General features: G+C 39.1%; 3 protein-coding genes across 5 annotated transcripts in view; 2 read left to right on the top strand and 1 right to left on the bottom strand.

Annotated features, from left to right (window-relative positions):
- Positions 1 to 30: 30 nt before the first annotated feature.
- Positions 31 to 5,028, bottom strand: ssuh2rs1 (ssu-2 homolog, related sequence 1). The gene is made up of 14 exons (XM_074644040.1): positions 4,829 to 5,028; positions 4,701 to 4,733; positions 4,545 to 4,609; positions 3,735 to 3,839; positions 3,068 to 3,143; positions 2,778 to 2,907; positions 2,603 to 2,663; positions 2,361 to 2,482; positions 2,209 to 2,271; positions 2,032 to 2,114; positions 1,824 to 1,916; positions 1,572 to 1,677; positions 920 to 1,027; positions 31 to 786 (listed from the first exon to the last, which is right to left on the bottom strand). The coding sequence occupies exons 2-14, from the start codon at positions 4,721 to 4,723 to the stop codon at positions 646 to 648; spliced, it is 1,176 nt and encodes a 391-aa protein (XP_074500141.1). The 5' UTR covers positions 4,724 to 4,733; positions 4,829 to 5,028; the 3' UTR covers positions 31 to 645.
- Positions 5,029 to 5,184: 156 nt separating this feature from the next.
- On the top strand, positions 5,185 to 9,688 carry rpl32 (ribosomal protein L32). Its single transcript, XM_074644041.1, has 4 exons — positions 5,185 to 5,326; positions 6,798 to 6,898; positions 7,019 to 7,200; positions 9,524 to 9,688. The coding sequence occupies exons 2-4, from the start codon at positions 6,803 to 6,805 to the stop codon at positions 9,651 to 9,653; spliced, it is 408 nt and encodes a 135-aa protein (XP_074500142.1). The 5' UTR covers positions 5,185 to 5,326; positions 6,798 to 6,802; the 3' UTR covers positions 9,654 to 9,688.
- A 4,430-nt stretch (positions 9,689 to 14,118) lies between these two features.
- The window catches only part of LOC141772711 (glutamate receptor-interacting protein 2-like), a 37,126-nt gene continuing 35,128 nt past the window's right edge, over positions 14,119 to 16,116 (top strand). For 2 of the 3 annotated variants that reach the window (XM_074644032.1, XM_074644031.1), the window contains exon 1: positions 14,123 to 14,585. In XM_074644032.1, the coding sequence (XP_074500133.1) occupies positions 14,408 to 14,585 (178 nt within the window). In that variant the 5' untranslated portion in view covers positions 14,123 to 14,407. Of the gene's footprint in view, positions 14,586 to 16,116 lie in introns of all 3 variants that reach the window. The other variant, XM_074644037.1, reaches the window with a different exon arrangement.

Raw genomic sequence — 16,116 nt, 5'->3', positions numbered from 1 at the left:
GCACCTAAGGCAATAAAAAAATTAAAAAAATACCATTCATTGTATTTATTAAAAGTGGTGAATTATTGCAAATAAAAGCATTACATGTTTTTGTCTTACAAGATCATATACAATTTAACAGTCTGTTGCATTAACATTAAAAAAACATTAGTTTTGCTATTAGAGCAAACTGATTAGGTTCAAATACATATCACTTACATAAAAAAAATAGCACTGCTGCAAAAACATAATAACAAATCGTTGATTTTACTGATGATAAAAAATCATTGATACCATATAAGAGCAAAAATCTTCAAGATTCAGGGAATATAGTTAGTATGATTACGGTTTATATTGTGTCAGTAAGCAATTCATTTATGTGGTGCATGCATACAAATGGCACGTAACAATAAAAATGATTTTCAAAACATTAGTTATCTTGTAGTAGTAAGTCAAAGGTAACTTATGTGTATCCTTGAAGATCAATTAATTAAGAGGCTTCATCAGTTCTACAAACTTGTGGGGAGCTCATAGGTTAAAGGTTGTTTAACTCCATTGAACATGAACTGTCCACATGTCAGGGAACACCCCATTAATCAGTAAAACTGACTTATTCAGATATCCTATGATCTGGAAAGGTTTAACCTTCATACACAACCGTTGCGATTACATTACAGTACAGCAACAGGTAGCAGGATAGTCATCGGCATTAACTTTGAACTCATTCCCGTAAACAAAGTAAATGTGTGATTTCCCTTTCCACGTGTAGGCCACCTTGGTGACGGGGATCAGCTCTATGGTTTGACGCTGCAGACAAAGAGAGCAAAGATGAGCATGTTCCACAAACACAAAATTAGGCTTGGAACTCAAGTATTAACACTGATAAAATATTATTTTATATCTGAATAGTAGGCTATAAATGAAGTAGATGCATTGTTACCTGTTGGAGAATGCGTGAATTCCTTGAGTACTTGCCCTGGTGTTCATTGACAAAGCGTTGTGAAGCATTCACCACTGTGGGGTCTGGGAAGCCCATCACTGGGTATACCTTTACAGAGTAATCAGAAAAATATTAATAAGTACTCAATCATTCATAGTTTGATGGATCAAGCAGGATAACAAAACTTGAGTTGGACAATATGACCTCTGAATATAGGGTCAGTATTAGACACAGTACAAGGGCTGCATAGTGAAAGTAGCAGCAGCTTCAGTCCTCCCTCAGTGTCACACAGGATGTGTTCTGTGTGGTCTCCCGCGAGATCCCAAAACTGTTAACTGCATCTACACGCATATAGACTTGAAGCCTAAAAAGACACTTCAGGTCACAGTTAAACTCGTAAAGCAGACATGTAACAAGAGTGTTATGTGACCATTGAATTGACTAGAATGTGGCTGAAACGCATCCTGTGTTGTAGATACATAGGTTACGGTAAATGTGTACCACTGAGAAGCATGGTTATCAGTCTAGTAAGTCAGGCAAAACATTTCTCACCAAACATATAAACGATCTGCATGTTCTGTGTATTAAAAAGCATAATCCTCCCATACCCATATCATGTGCCCCCTCGGAAAGTGAGAAACTGTATATTTACCAGGTACTGAGAGTCCTTGAAGAGCTCCTTGCCAGACACCTTGCTGAGGTTGTCCAACTGCAGTCCACTTGACTGTTCCACAACATAGTTATCAGTGTTGTTGGTCCTGAAAGCATGTACACAACAAAAGAGGAAATCTGGTTTAATTTTACAACTGTTATACGCTAACTTACAGTGTAAAGTAACCATAAATGTTAATGACTTTCAGAACGTTGCATTAGTTAAGTCAGACATTCTTGAGAGAAACGGCACCATTTAATAGTGAGGTTGATGTAGACCAGAAGCTGCTGTTTCCCTCTACATGTGTCACATTGCTTCGCGCCTTGCCCTTGACAGTGGCTGCAACTGTAAAGGAAATAATGTTTAATTACTATCTTTTAGGAGAAGCACAAAATATACAGTTTATCAATAGTACTTTTACTGCCTCAGAAAGCTGTGAGATGCAATGGGTGACGCTTACTTTTCCCTCCCTCTGCCACTGCAGTGGTTACATCGATCCTCTCCGTGGCGGTAACCAGAGCCATTGCACACCCAACAAACTTTCTGAGAGGAGCAAAGAAAATAAATCACATGATCAGATGATGAACATAAAGGTCTTAAAGTGACCCTTTAAAGGAGGTCTGTGGAAATTACTTACATTACCAGCACCGGCACAGTCTTTGCAAGGTTTCCGTCCCATTCCCACACAAGCGTGGCAGGCCTGTATATGAAATGCTTCTCGTTAGGAAAAGTCTCTAAAATAAATTACAGAAGCTTTTTCCTTAGTCAAACCTGTGTTATATAGTTTACCTTCATGGACGATGTGTAGGGAACCTTTAAAATCTGTTTGTCATCCACAAAAAAATTGGGGGCTTTCGCAGCAATGTCCCAAGGACCTGGAGGTGGTTGGGCAAAGGCATCCACTGGCTGGCCTGATAAAAAAATATATATATATCTGATTATTAACGAGCAGATGCCCTAAATAGCTGACTGACAGCAGAAAACAGAGAATTTAACTAATTTAACTAATGAACAAGGTAATAGTACTGTACCGTGGTACGGCTCGTGACTCCACTCTGTAGATCTTAATTCCGTATAGGTTTCCAGGCGGTACTAAAACAAACACGATTTTTTTATTTATTTATTCATGCACTGATCATCCAAAACTACTACTATTGTTTTTATTTCCTGACTTTCTACTGTTCCAAACACATACACTCCTCTTACCCTGTACGTATTGAATGCATCCATGCGGGTGATCACACCGTCCTTTGCTGGTCCTCCACTGTAGCAGCACTTGCTGGAGGCAAAGAGGACAAACGCCTCCCGGGCCGTATCTTCAGTTATAGATGGGATACTGTCCACAGTGAGGGTAGGAGATACAGTTTGTCACGCAGTTTAATCTTTTAAAAGGAAGTGATGGATCTAATTGTGCTTAGTTTGCTTTAATCTTACAACACATCATGGAAAATGTTTTGCAATATCCATCCGGAAAAAAAGGAAATAGTTTTGCTTACTTCCAGTGTGGTTGTTCAGGTCCAGGTTCAGGCTGGGGAACTGGGAAAGAAGGCATCGGAGGGGGCAGAAATCCACCTACAGCAGATTGAAACGTATTTTGTAGTGTTTTATTGCTTTATCTTAAGGGCAATACTTCCTAGTACTTTTTATATCATACATATATATATATATATATATACACACTCAGTGGCCACTCTATTAGGTACACCAGTAAAATCCACAACAATTCAGACATAAATTTAACCTTTACACAGATAATAATGTTAATGTTGCTTGACACTGTCAGAGAAATATTGATTATATATTTATATATTCATATTTATCATCCCACTCCTCAGCATTTTATTTCTCTACATATATTGTGTTATATATTGTATCATTATGTACATAATTTACATACTCCTTTATTTCTATTTTCTCACATTTCTTTATGCTTTTATATAAGGGCAACTGTAACATCCCAATTTCCCTCCGGGTATCAATAAAGTATTTCTGATTCTGATTGAAGAGGTTGTAGTTATATATTGAGAGGTGTTTCTAATGTTTTGATTTAGATTGTATAGATGTACCTAATAAAGTGCCCAGGGAGTGAATATGGCAGTACTGTGAATGGGGAGAATAGGATTAATAATTATTGATATTAGGCTTTGGTGTGGCATACTGTACCTCCTCCTCCTGGCACTGTTCCTTCATAGCCAGGCATGTTGTCAAACATACTGGCCGGAGGAGCGCTGGGGCCCTGGGTCTCAGCAGCGGGTGGGGCGAACATTGCTTAAAACAAACCAGAAGAACCAGTTCAGTCATATGAATGTCTACACTTGTACAGCTTAAATCTCTGTAAAGTTTCTCAAGCATTACACGAATGACTAGCCTATAATACAAAAATAACTATTAGAGACTCTTTAATGCGCATCAACTTGAACTTTTTCCAGAAAATCCAGGTGAATTCTTGAAGTTGTGACATGTTTCTACCTGACAACACACCTAAAGAAGACACAGAGTCGCGACTTACCTTGCCCCTCGGTGTTAGTATCCATTCTGAGATGTTTTACAGCTACACCAAAGATGCTCACACACACGGTTAGGGTCGTTTAACAAAACACTATCATTTATATATATATATATAAAAGTAGAGGCACACACCACTCCTCTAACGTACAGTTACGCTGTGCTGCCTCACATAACCTGCACGCATAAAATGACGTCACTCAAGTGTGTGTGTACGTGTGTGTGTGTGTGTGTGCGTGCAACGGAAGCGTGCAATTACACTTCTGTAAATCTGTCTTTTTCATACATGTCCTAACAAAATTGTCTTAAAGTTCAAAATCCAAAGGCAAGGCAAGTTTATTTATATAGCACATTTCATACACAAAGGCAATTCAAAGTGCTTTACATATATAACAGCAAGATAAAAGAGCACAAAGTGCATAAGATAAAAACGAATAAAAGTATAAAGTAGACCTCCATGGAGCTTACCGGGGACCCCCTCTGCTGCTGGTATGTAACCGGGGTTGGCCATCCCGTAGGTCCGGTTCTGGTTGCTGTACCGGGGAAAACGAAAGTTAGACCAAATAAAATAAAACCAAACAGTTAGTTTGGAGTAAAATACATACAATTAAAAGCGACGCTCACCCCAACACAGGCTGATACTCCATTTTAAAAGCGCTGGAAAGAAAAACGACCAAAACGAAAAATCTTTATACTGTGCTCTAATCACATTGTATCACACATCATCATGTGACAGAAAGCAGATAATTTACCTTTTATCAAACCACACCCACAAAGTTGTCAGTCAGCGAGTCTCTTCTTCTGACTTGTTAAAAAAAAATAATAAATCTTCTCTTTCTTTTTTCTTTTTTGGTTCAGCTCGCTGCGGTAATCTTTAATGATAAAGGCGCTCACTCAGTTTAGAGAAGTTACAGTTACAGAAAGCCTCCCACTCCTATAAAAACTCTGTCCAGGAAGTGCGCACAATCCGTTACAGCAGTAAACAAACATCAAAAGGTGGGCGTACAGATGTGAATAAAAGCTTAAGATGTAATAATATAACACACACTAACAACAAACAACAAACTTTTCTAGATTCATGTTGTTTCGCTAAAAAAAATTAAGAAATAAGAGTAAATTCTGGTGTTTCACAAGTGCCTTAAAGTACTGTTCTGATAAACTACAGTACCCATAAGCCTTTGCGACACTCGCGGAAGTCCTTTTCTCTCCTTCCTCCGTCGTTGAAGTCCCTTTTGGATTTACATCGGCGGGTGAGTCGATGCTATCTATGTTCATCAGCGCGATTTAGAGCGTTATTTAACCATCTCGATGTGTGTTATCAACCGTAGACGTCCACTGTATAAATATTGGATTAAATTGACAATCTTTGTTATCATTTATAACGACTTTAATGCGTATTCCTGGAGCGAGGTGTTGCTAACCGTGTTGCTAACCGTGTTGCTAAGCGCTCCTAGCTCTAGTATTCAGTGAAGGCCACGCTGTGTAACGTGGTATACAGATAAACACTTGAACAAGAACCACCAGTGTGTCAACATTAAACATATGTAAACTGTTTATTTCTGTTCAGGGCTCACTGTTCAAACGGAAAGCTTAAAGTAGAGTAGCATGGCTGGCTAGCTGAGGTTGGACAACACGTTTACCCTGAGGCTCACTCACAAGAAATGGTTGATGCATGCTTTGGTTTATTGCTGTTAATTGCAGGCGCAATGATAGTTTGTCATTGAGATTTAGTGTTGTCTTAATATGCCAGTGGGTTAGGCCTAGTTGAGACAATTACAGCCATATTAAGACAATTACAAAGACAGCCTTCTATCACCTGAAGAATATAGCAAGAATTAGAGGACTGATGTCTCAGCAGGATTTGGAAAAACTAGTCCATTCATTTATCTTCAGCCGACTTGACTACTGTAACAGTGTCTTTACTGGTCTTCCTAAAAAATGGATCAGACAGCTGCAGCTGATTCAGAAAGCTGCTAGAGTCCTCACTAAGACCAAGAAAGTGGATCATATCAGTCCAGTTCTGAGGTCTTCACACTTGGCTCCCTGTCTCTCAGAGAATTGATTTCAAAATACTCCTGCTGGTTTACAAAGCACTAAATTGTTTAGGGCCAAAATACATTTCTGATCTTCTGCTATGTTCTGAACCATCCAGACCTCTCGGGTCATCTGGATCAGGTCTGCTTAGTGTCCCCAGAGTCAGAACTAAACATGCAGAAGAAGCAGAGTTCAGTTTTTATGCACCAAATATTTGGAACAAGCTCCCAGAAACCTGCAGGACCAACTCCAACTCTGAGTTCTTTTAAATCAAGACTTAAAACATTCCTGTTTGCCGCTGCTGCCTTTTATTAAACCAGATAATGATCTTATATACTGCACTAGAGCTTTTACTCGTGTGTTGTACTCTATTTTAGCTTCGATCCTATAGCTTTAATTTTTAGCTTGTATTTATTTCCTAATCTTTAATCTAGTTTTAATTATGTCTTGATGTTCTTTTGCACTTTGTCGAAATGTTCTTGAATGTTTATGTAAAGCACTTTGAATTGCCCTGTTGCTGAAAAGTGCTATACAAATAAAGCTGCCTTGCCTAGTTGTAGGAACCTCAACACTTGCTAATAAATCCTTAATAACGTTAGCATGTGAGCAGGTTGTGGTGTAATGCTGCAACACTGCCATAATCATGCTGTAACCTTGGTTTCTAACGTTTGTTTTTCTTTCCTCCAGTCACCATGGCAGCCCTCAGGCCCCTCACAAAGCCCAAGATCGTCAAAAAGAGAACCAAGAAGTTCATTCGCCATCAGTCTGATAGATATGTCAAGATTGCGGTAAGAGTCTATACGACATATACTACACAAGCTCAGCTGGGTCATACTGCTGCTTTCACTTGCTGAAGGTGGACCTGCAAGCGGTTAATCCTTGAATATCTTTTTCATATCTCCCAACAGAAAAACTGGCGTAAGCCCAGAGGTATTGACAACAGGGTCCGCAGGCGGTTCAAGGGTCAGATGCTGATGCCCAACATCGGTTATGGTAGCAACAAGAAGACCAAGTACATGCTGCCCACTGGCTTCAAGAAGTTCCTGGTACACAATGTCAAGGAGCTCGAAGTCCTGATGATGAGTAACAAGTAAGTTGTGTGTACATACGGTGAAATATTGTAGATTACTTTCCCTATATACTAAAGTTATTGGTCTCAGGAGTGCACAGGGTTTGTTCTGTTTGCAGAGATATCTGCTGAGACTTTTGCTGCCACTTTAGTATAATACAGGTGATAGGAATTGTAAATGCAAATACAAGTGTTTGAGTAAAGTTTTCATAGAAAATATGCATTTCACATTTCATAAGCTTTGAATGGATCGATTGGCCGACCTTCTTGACTAACTGGGACAATGTTTTTGTTAAGGGATGTTGTTGGGTTTTTCCAAATTTATTTTTTCAGTGCCTTGAGCACAATAAAAGAAATGCCATTCACCTCCAGTGCATAAATATGTGGTGGCAGAAGTCCCTGTAGCAGAGATCTCGGCAAATAAGAATTATTACATATCTATACACCTCAAGGGCAAAGTGGGTGAACTGAGCTTTGCACGGTAGCAAGACTTGAACTAATATATTCTGTCGGAACTATGTGACATGAATCAAATTAGGATTTTCTTAGTGACTGAGTAACAGAATAAATACTCTTAAATTATGATCAGGAACATGCAGCAGCATCCTCTAACATGTCAGAAGGCCATCTTCACAAGGTTAGAAACTACACTGACAATTATTATACTACACACTTATTATATTTATAGCCCAGTGTTTGATATGTGATGGGAATGATAATCACAATTGTTGCTGAGCCTCTTTAGAAAATATTTGGGCTTAATTAAAGCAACAACTTGTATGAGGAAGTCCAACATAGTTTAGCTGCCTTCACAACAACCTGATGCTGACAATTTGTCAGTAGTTTATCAACTTGCTTTGTTTAACCAGAAGGTTTAGCTCTGAGTGGTAAAGGAGAGGAGTTGGTAACAGCCAACCAAACATCATTTAGGTAGAAAGGCTTATGGCTGTCGTTGTATTTGGCACAATTTCCCTTTTTCGGGCAGTTTCACTTTGAAGCTGGTTAAAGTTAATCAAAAATCTGCCCTGGGTTTCTAAGGGATGCGGTGACACAGATGCAATCCAGGCAACTCCCTTTGATGGCCCTTCATGCTTTCTATGCACTGTGAAAGATTTAAAACCATGGATCTGGTGTTAATCATGTCATTCATAAGTTTTCCCCGAAGTGAAGCTTAGTGTTAAGATGTTTTCATCTTGTCAGTTTATTTTAAACCAGAAAATATTTATAACACAGTGGATCTGAGGTGGAGCGAGCAGATGGCAGTTGCCACCACTTAGTTTGAAGCTTGAGACGCCTGTCAAATAGTCACAGCTCAAAGCATTCACTTCCCTTCACTTCTTTAATTTCAGTGAAGAAGGTTGCAAGTTTTTTGCTTCTTGATCCCTGATACTACCTCCTTAATTTGAGTTTAGACTGACAATTTAAACCTAAAATAACTTGTCAATTTCTGTTAGGAGATAGTTTGTAACTCTATTGTGAATGAATTCAGGTGGGATAATGGATGCCTGAGTTGGTGCATGGACAGAGATAGATCATTTTCCTGAGTAATGTCACTTAGCTAACCAAGCTCACTCAGCAACTTATGCTTAAAACTCTGCCGACTCTATTTACTCTCCACAGGAGCGAGTAGACTACAGATTGTCACCCATGTCTAAAACCATAATATATATTACGGAATCAATCTGTGTCTCAAGGGAGAGGTTTGGATTTTCCCCATCAACTGTTTTTTAGAGCCAGCATCCATTAGCAATTTTAGCAGCCAGTTACTAAAATTGAACAGATAAATACATGGAAATGCCAGTTTGGTCAATGAGGATATGTTTTAATGTTTGGATGCAACACAATAAGCAAAATCTAATTAGCCCAAGTTTAAGAAAATCCAGAGTCAAGATTAAACCTAAATCCGGTTGATTCCAGATGCAGTGACATTGATTTTGCCGGACACCAGTTTCACGTTTTCTTCAAAATGGTCCATGTTATATCAAAAGTTCAGAACGTGAGGTGTTGTTGGTAGTCTGATTTATTTATTTTTTCCTCTACCTTTAACAGATATTTAAAGTAATAGATTGTAGGTGTCAAAAATGATGGATGAAATCAATAACATTTTAACATTACATAAGACTAAAGCTGCATTAAACACGAGATAATTTTACCAGGTGACTTTATGCATGAAGAAGCACAATCATTTATTTAAATGACTTTATTTTATTAAGAGGTGTGGCTTTGTTTTGGTCCTCCACTGAATTGATATGAGGTTTAAACCTCAAGACAATTGCAGCCTAAACTCACATTTCAGTGAAAACCTCTCGTCATTAACCCAACGTTCTTTCCTCTCCCTCTGTAGGACTCACTGTGCTGAGATCGCCCACAACGTCTCCTCCAAGAACAGGAAGGTGATCGTGGAGAGGGCAGCTCAGCTGGCCATCAAGATTACCAACCCCAACGCCCGGCTCAGGAGCGAGGAGAACGAATAAACTGTTTATTCACAATAAATGTTTAAAAATTGAAACAGGCTTGTGGATAATTTTTCTGCACTGCATTGCTTGTTAGCGGTGTTGTTGCATGAGTCTGGAAAATGGAAAGGCTCATCTCAGAGTTTAAAATGAAGTGGGTTGCTTTTTGGCTGAGAGGGTTGGACGTTCAGCAGTTTGGAAATGAACAAACTTGAAGTTGTACTCTGGCTGTTGGCAAATTCAGGGAAGATTGTTTGTACAAAGACCTAATAACAGCAATATTTGTTTCTTGGAACGCAGTGATCAAAATTGCAGATAGGTCTGAAGTTAATGTTGAGTAACCCTGGCACTATAGTAATGTTCTGTTATTGTTTTACTGCATTGACCCTCCTTTAAATTAGTGTCACTGGTTGAGGGAGATCTAATTTCAAAAGGGAATATGTGTATTAACAGGTGTTGCAGTGACCAGGGAGTTATAAATAGGTAGGTCATTTGGGGAATGATACCTCAAGAGATTAGTTATTTCTGTGTGGTGCACAGGCGTCAAAATAGTAAGAAAATGCTCACACATGCGCGAGTTGGCATCTACACTGGCTACTGATCTGGTTGTATTCTCCCTTGGGTAAATGGGGTTATTCCTCACTTCTTTCCAGATGACTGGACACTGAAACAACAAAAGGGGCAAAGATGCCCGAAGAAGAGTGTTGACCCATATTATAAATGGAGGAGGCCACATACATTTGTACGGTTTTCCTTCCAAGATGTGATTTGGTGTAGCTTGCTTAAAGAACATTCTGGACTTAATTCAGGTTTGTTTTTTTTAAATTACTAAACGTTTTCCAAAATGACTCAAGGTTGCTTGAACAAATGAGCAGCACTGAAAGATCACAAGTTAGAGATGTTGATAAAATTGAACTTTATCCTGAGGGAAATTGTTGTGCTGTACAAAGAGTGCAAATAAAACAAAATAACCAGATTATCAATAAGGTGCAAAAATCAACAATGCCAGATATATAAAAAGGTTAATGGTAAGGATCATAAATACACTGATTAATGCTAAGAGAGCAGAGCTGAAGAGGAGGCGGAAGCCACCTCATTACTCCATCTCACTTCTGTCCATCTGTGTGAGGTAGATCCTGTGGTGCATCGTGGACGGTGGTAGCAGTCCGTTGCTGGAGCTGCTCGTGCATGTAGATGTAATAATTGTATTCATAAAGTATAAATCATGTAATGTGCTAGATTCAAACAACTACAAGGATTATATAAATTCATGGAAAGTTCAGAATACAATTGGCTCTTTTCACAACAGCCATTTTGATGTCATTGTAGGGTAAACACAGTGTAATTAATAACATTAATTATGTCCCTGATCCATTTAGGCGGGTCGTGGTCCTGGTATTGTGCATGCTGCCTCATCGGATTGGTTGTGACTCACTAAATGAAATAGGACCATAATTAATTTCATCAATTACACCTGTGTTTACCCTGCAATTACATGTTATAATGACTGCTGTGAAAAGGGCCTATTGCGCTCCCAAGACTACTATATACAGTACATACAGCGGGTAAAATAAGTATTGAACACGTCACCATTTTTCTCAGTAAATATATTTCCAAAGGTGCTACTGACATGAAATTTCCACCAGATGTTGGTAACAACCCAAGTAATCTATACATACAAAGAAACCAAAACAAATAAGTTCAGAAATTAATTTATGTGTAATAATGTGAAGTGACACAGGGGAAAAGTATTGAACACATGAAGAAAGGGAGGTGCAAAAAGGCATGGAAAGCCAAGACAACAGCTGAAATCTATCAGTAATTAGAAAGCAATCCGGCCCCTTATCAGTGCAAATTAATATCAGCTGGTTCAGTCCCAACTGATGGCCTATAAAAAGGTGTCTAATTACCAAGGTGTCACACAAGAAACATCTCATGATGGGTAAAAGCAAAGAGCTCTCGCAAGACCTTCACAACCTTATTGTTGCAAAACATACTGATGAAATTGGTTACAGGCACATTTCTAAAGTTCTGAATATTCCAGTAAGCACTGTTGGGGCCATAATCCGGATGTGGAAAGAACATCATTTCACCATAAACTGGCCACGACAAGGTGCTCCTCACAAGATTTCAGACAGAGGAGAGAAAAGAATTATCAGAAGAGTTCTAAGAGCCAAGGACCACTTGTGGAGAGCTTCAGAAAGACCTGGAATTAGCAGGTACAATTGTTTCAAAGAAATCAATAAGTAATGCACTCAACCGCCATGGCCTCTATGCACGCTCACCACGCAAGACTCCATTGCTAAAGGAAAAAGCATGTTGAAGCTCGTTTAAAGTTTGCTGCACAACATTTGGACAAGCCTGTGAAATACTGGGAGAATATAGTCTGGTCAGATGAGAGCAAAGTTTAACTCTTTGGATGCCATAATACACACCATGTTTGGAGGACAAATGGCACTGCACATCACCCTAAATGCACCATACCAACAGTGAAGTTTGGAGGTGGGAACATCATGGTGTGGGGCTGCTTTTCAGCGACTCTCAATTGGTTTCAGAGAAGGAAAATAAAGCTGCTAGAATGGCCCAGCCAATCTCCTGACTTGAATCCAATTGAAAATCTATGGAAAGAACTGAAGATCAAAGTTCCTAGAAGAGGCCCACGGAACCTTCAAGATTTAAAGACTGTTTGTGTGGAAGAATGGGCCAAAATCAGCCCTGAGCAATGCATACGACTAGTTTCTCCATACAGGAGGCGTCTTGAAGCTGTCATTACCAACAAAGGCTTTTGTACAAAGTATTAAATAAATGTCAGTAAGCGTGTTCAATACTTTTTCCCTTTGTCATTTCACATTATTACACTTAACTTAATTTCTGAACTTTTTTGTTTTGGTTTCTTTGTATGTATGGATTACTTGGGTTGTTACCAACATCTGGTGGAAATTTCATGTCAGTAGCACCTTCCTTTGGAAATATATTTACTGAGAAAAATGGTGACGTGTTCAATACTTATTTTACCCGCTGTATATCATTTTATATTCCTAGGCATATTGTACTCTACCACTGCACTTGTCTTACAACTATTGTTTGTTTGCAAATTATGATTTTACATACAAAACTTCTAAAATATGATGCATCAATAAAGACTGAATTATCCAACAGCACATAAAGTATTTAACATCAGCTCCACCTTGACTAGAATTAAAACTCTGCCAATGTGTTGAGGGATCAGTGATATGATAATAATATGAATCCCATAATGATATAATACTCTGAAAGCGACCATTCTGTCCAATGAGTACCTTTAATACTTAAAATACATTTTGCAGATATTACTTTTGTACTGAAATAAAACCTTGAATGTAGGACTTGTAGCAGAGTGGAGTTGATAGAGAAGTATTTTTACTTAGAGTACGTCTTCCACTGTGGGCCCCAGGCTTTCTGTTAACCAAGACTAGTAAACTGATCCTGATGTGTGAATTTTTATTTATTTATTTATCTATTTTGCACAATTTAACATTACAAAACATTAAAAAAAAACATAAATGAATGATATACAGTGCAGAAAGAGGCAACAACCTCCACCTAGAGACACGATTTATATAAAGAAATAATATGACTACATAATAGTGACAACAAACAATTAGTACAAAATATATATAATAACAATAAATATATATTTTTAAAAAAGACACGTGTGAGTGTGTATGAGTGGAAGTGTATGGTCAGTGTTTTTGTGAGGGGGATATTGATTTAAATATTTACAAAGACTTCTGGGCAATCATAACCAAACATAACATTGTGAGTGGGAAAAACATAAAAAAGATGAAAACAGATACGTGGACAACATGGGGAAAAGCAATTACAAAACAGCAATTAAATGACCCTTTAAGCGGCTTTTGAAACATTTGATAGATGAACAGTTTATTGATAGATGTGAAAAGCTACCCCATAATTTGGTTCCCTTAAATCTTATTGAAAACTGACCTCTACTAGTGACAAATTTAGGAGGCTGAAGATCTAGAGATTGACGGGTTGAGTAAGAATGGACCTGAAAATTTGCTTTAAAATAGGTCTTGAACTGCTCAGGAATATTTCCAATTTGGTTGACTGCTCCTCTAAATAACACACTGTACAAGGTTACAATAGAGCTTGGATTCATAGACTTGTACTTTTAAGACCATATGTTTATTTAGAAGAGGCCAGCTCATAATCTCCTCCCAAGGTTTAGACTCATTTTGAATTATGTATCAGCATGTTTAGACAAATCTACAGTTGTAATATCAATAGATTAAATAGACTGTTATCAGACGTCATTGCCTTGAAACGGCCAGCTCAGATTGTACATTGTTTTGCGATGTTCAGAGCCGGCTCCCTGCAGAGAAAGTTTCCATTGCGTTCTGGCAGACAAGCTGTGCCCCACAGCCCTGAGCCCTCTGCCATCTGTTCCTGTAAAACTGACATTGCCAGAGATGCAAAAACATAACATTTATTTAGCCAGTCAGCTCGTGGCTGTTTGGAAGTGAAGGAAGTGAGTTCTCGATGCCGGTTGGGAAAAACAAACAGGCACAGTGTTGGATCTGAATCTTTCCTCTTTTTTTTTTTAAAGAACCTGCACCTGTTTGTGGAGCGGCTCACCTGAGAGGACTGGGAGTTCTCCAGAAAGGGAGGAGAACATGAGAACAGCAGGACAGACAGAGACTGCGATGGCAAAGAGACAGTGAGAGAGAGTCAGGAAGAGGACACAATCCATATCTTTCCTCGTCACTGGTCAGAAAATGAACATGTCTGCAAGGGTAGCATTTGGAAAGGGGCGCCTCACACCCAAGCAGCTCTCCTTCGCGTTCCCTCAGACAGACTCTCTGAGGAGAGGCAACCGGTCTGCAGGAGGAAAGAGGAGGATGTTCTCGTTCTCTCTCAGATGTCGACTGGGCATCATCAGAGGGAGAAGCAAAGGTAAAGCCGACGGGAAGGTGATCTTTTGGGAGATGGTGATGTATTCAGCTGATGTCTTTGATATTTTTAGAACAAGACATGTGAGACTTGAAAGTTTTAGTGTAAAAAAAAGAGTTTGGTTGCCTACATAAAATAACGTTATCTGTAATTAATTCCCCAGAATTACATACATTACCTGAATTAATTAAAAAAACTGAGTTAGACTGTTTGTATGTGTGCAGAAGGCCTGTTAAACCGACTGAAATCTGGCCTTTTGACCGACCTTAAAGGTGAACACTGAAGCATGAGAGTACGTGTGACACATCCTTATCCTCTGGCTCTTTTTTTGTCACACACTGATCTGTGCTGGCTGACAAGTGAATTAGTCATTTTGCTTTTCAGACTTTCACTTGCAACTGGATGTGATCACCATGAGATGGCAGTGTGGTCAGTTTGATTGAGGCGCAGGTTAAGATTCAGACCCTCCTGCATAGAATACACACTTTATCTATATGTATAACAGAAATGTAGGCTATTTTCAGAAGGGTTGTTTTTACAATAATGCAGCTAAAACATTGGGAAAATGTACAAACCAGCAGTAAATAGCGAAGACAATCACAGGTTATTCTCTTAGTCTTATATGTGTAGCACCTTTTTGAGTCTTTATAAATTCTCCATTATTTATTTTTTGATTAAGCATTCCTATCCTCTATTTGTACACCAAGGTCACTGCAAAAAAAAAACATCTGATTTCTTAATCTAATCATTAAATGATCACTTACTCTACATCAACAATGTTGATAAGTGCAAAAGAGTAAATTTTTATTATAACCCAACATATTCCCAGGGAGTTTATCAGTCCAGCACACTGCTCCGTCTCCCGATTCTCTTTATTCTGTTGGAAATTAATTAGTCTCGCTCTGAAAGATTGCGCTCGGTCACATTGTAAATGGGGTATTAAGGACAAAAGTCTCTGAGGAAATTATCTACACCGAAGAGTATTGTGTCCATTGGAACAGCTGACTAATTAGGCTCCACGCAACAGTGGGTGGAAACATGGAAATGTTTGTAATTGCACATCTGTAAAATAAGCAGTTGTAGAATAGATGGTATGATTTTCTGTGTATTTTGGTGTGCTGCGTGGTTTTGCTGGTGTTGTACCTTGGGTTTGTTTCCCCCGACCCCTGCCTCCAAAGTCTCAATGATAACAACAATTTGTCCGCAGTGACCAAAACAATTGAGGCAGACGAGGCTCGGAGGGTCTGCCAGCGAGGCTGGACTGGAGGAGGGCAATTGTTGTTGATGTTGGTGGTGGTGGTGGTGGTTTGCAGTGGGGGTCAGGAAGTGGCAGGCGTCGAGGCTTGTGTGTGCGCGACAAATGGTCAGACACGTGTGGCAAAGTGTCAGTCATCAAACCCGGCCATTAGTCCTTCTGTGTTTGGGTTTGAGGGACCTTGGCGGGCCTCGGATTAGCAGAGGGTCCTCTCACCCTCCTGAGGGGGAAACATGAGACGCTGGGCTTTAGAGGAAACCATTTCATTTCCACACAATC

The sequence above is a fragment of the Sebastes fasciatus genome, chromosome 8 (genome assembly GCF_043250625.1).
Source record: "Sebastes fasciatus isolate fSebFas1 chromosome 8, fSebFas1.pri, whole genome shotgun sequence".
In the NCBI taxonomy this organism is placed as follows: Eukaryota; Metazoa; Chordata; class Actinopteri; order Perciformes; family Sebastidae; genus Sebastes; species Sebastes fasciatus.
This window is presented reverse-complemented; position numbering and strand designations above follow the sequence as displayed.

What these genes read in the sequence shown, in the direction of transcription:
- ssuh2rs1 (XM_074644040.1), bottom strand. Translation starts at nt 4,723, where the DNA reads ATGGAGTATCAGCCTGTGTTGGG. An exon ending in AGCAGCAGAGGGGGTCCCCG is followed by an intron (nt 3,840 to 4,544) that starts GTAAGCTCCATG and finishes GTTTGTTTTAAG; the next exon opens with CAATGTTCGCCCCACCCGCT. An exon ending in ACTGTGCCGGTGCTGGTAAT is followed by an intron (nt 2,115 to 2,208) that starts GTAAGTAATTTC and finishes TGCTCCTCTCAG; the next exon opens with AAAGTTTGTTGGGTGTGCAA.
- rpl32 (XM_074644041.1), top strand. Translation starts at nt 6,803, where the DNA reads ATGGCAGCCCTCAGGCCCCTCACAAAGCCCAAGATCGTCAAAAAGAGA. An exon ending in ATAGATATGTCAAGATTGCG is followed by an intron (nt 6,899 to 7,018) that starts GTAAGAGTCTAT and finishes ATCTCCCAACAG; the next exon opens with AAAAACTGGCGTAAGCCCAG. An exon ending in GTCCTGATGATGAGTAACAA is followed by an intron (nt 7,201 to 9,523) that starts GTAAGTTGTGTG and finishes CTCCCTCTGTAG; the next exon opens with GACTCACTGTGCTGAGATCG.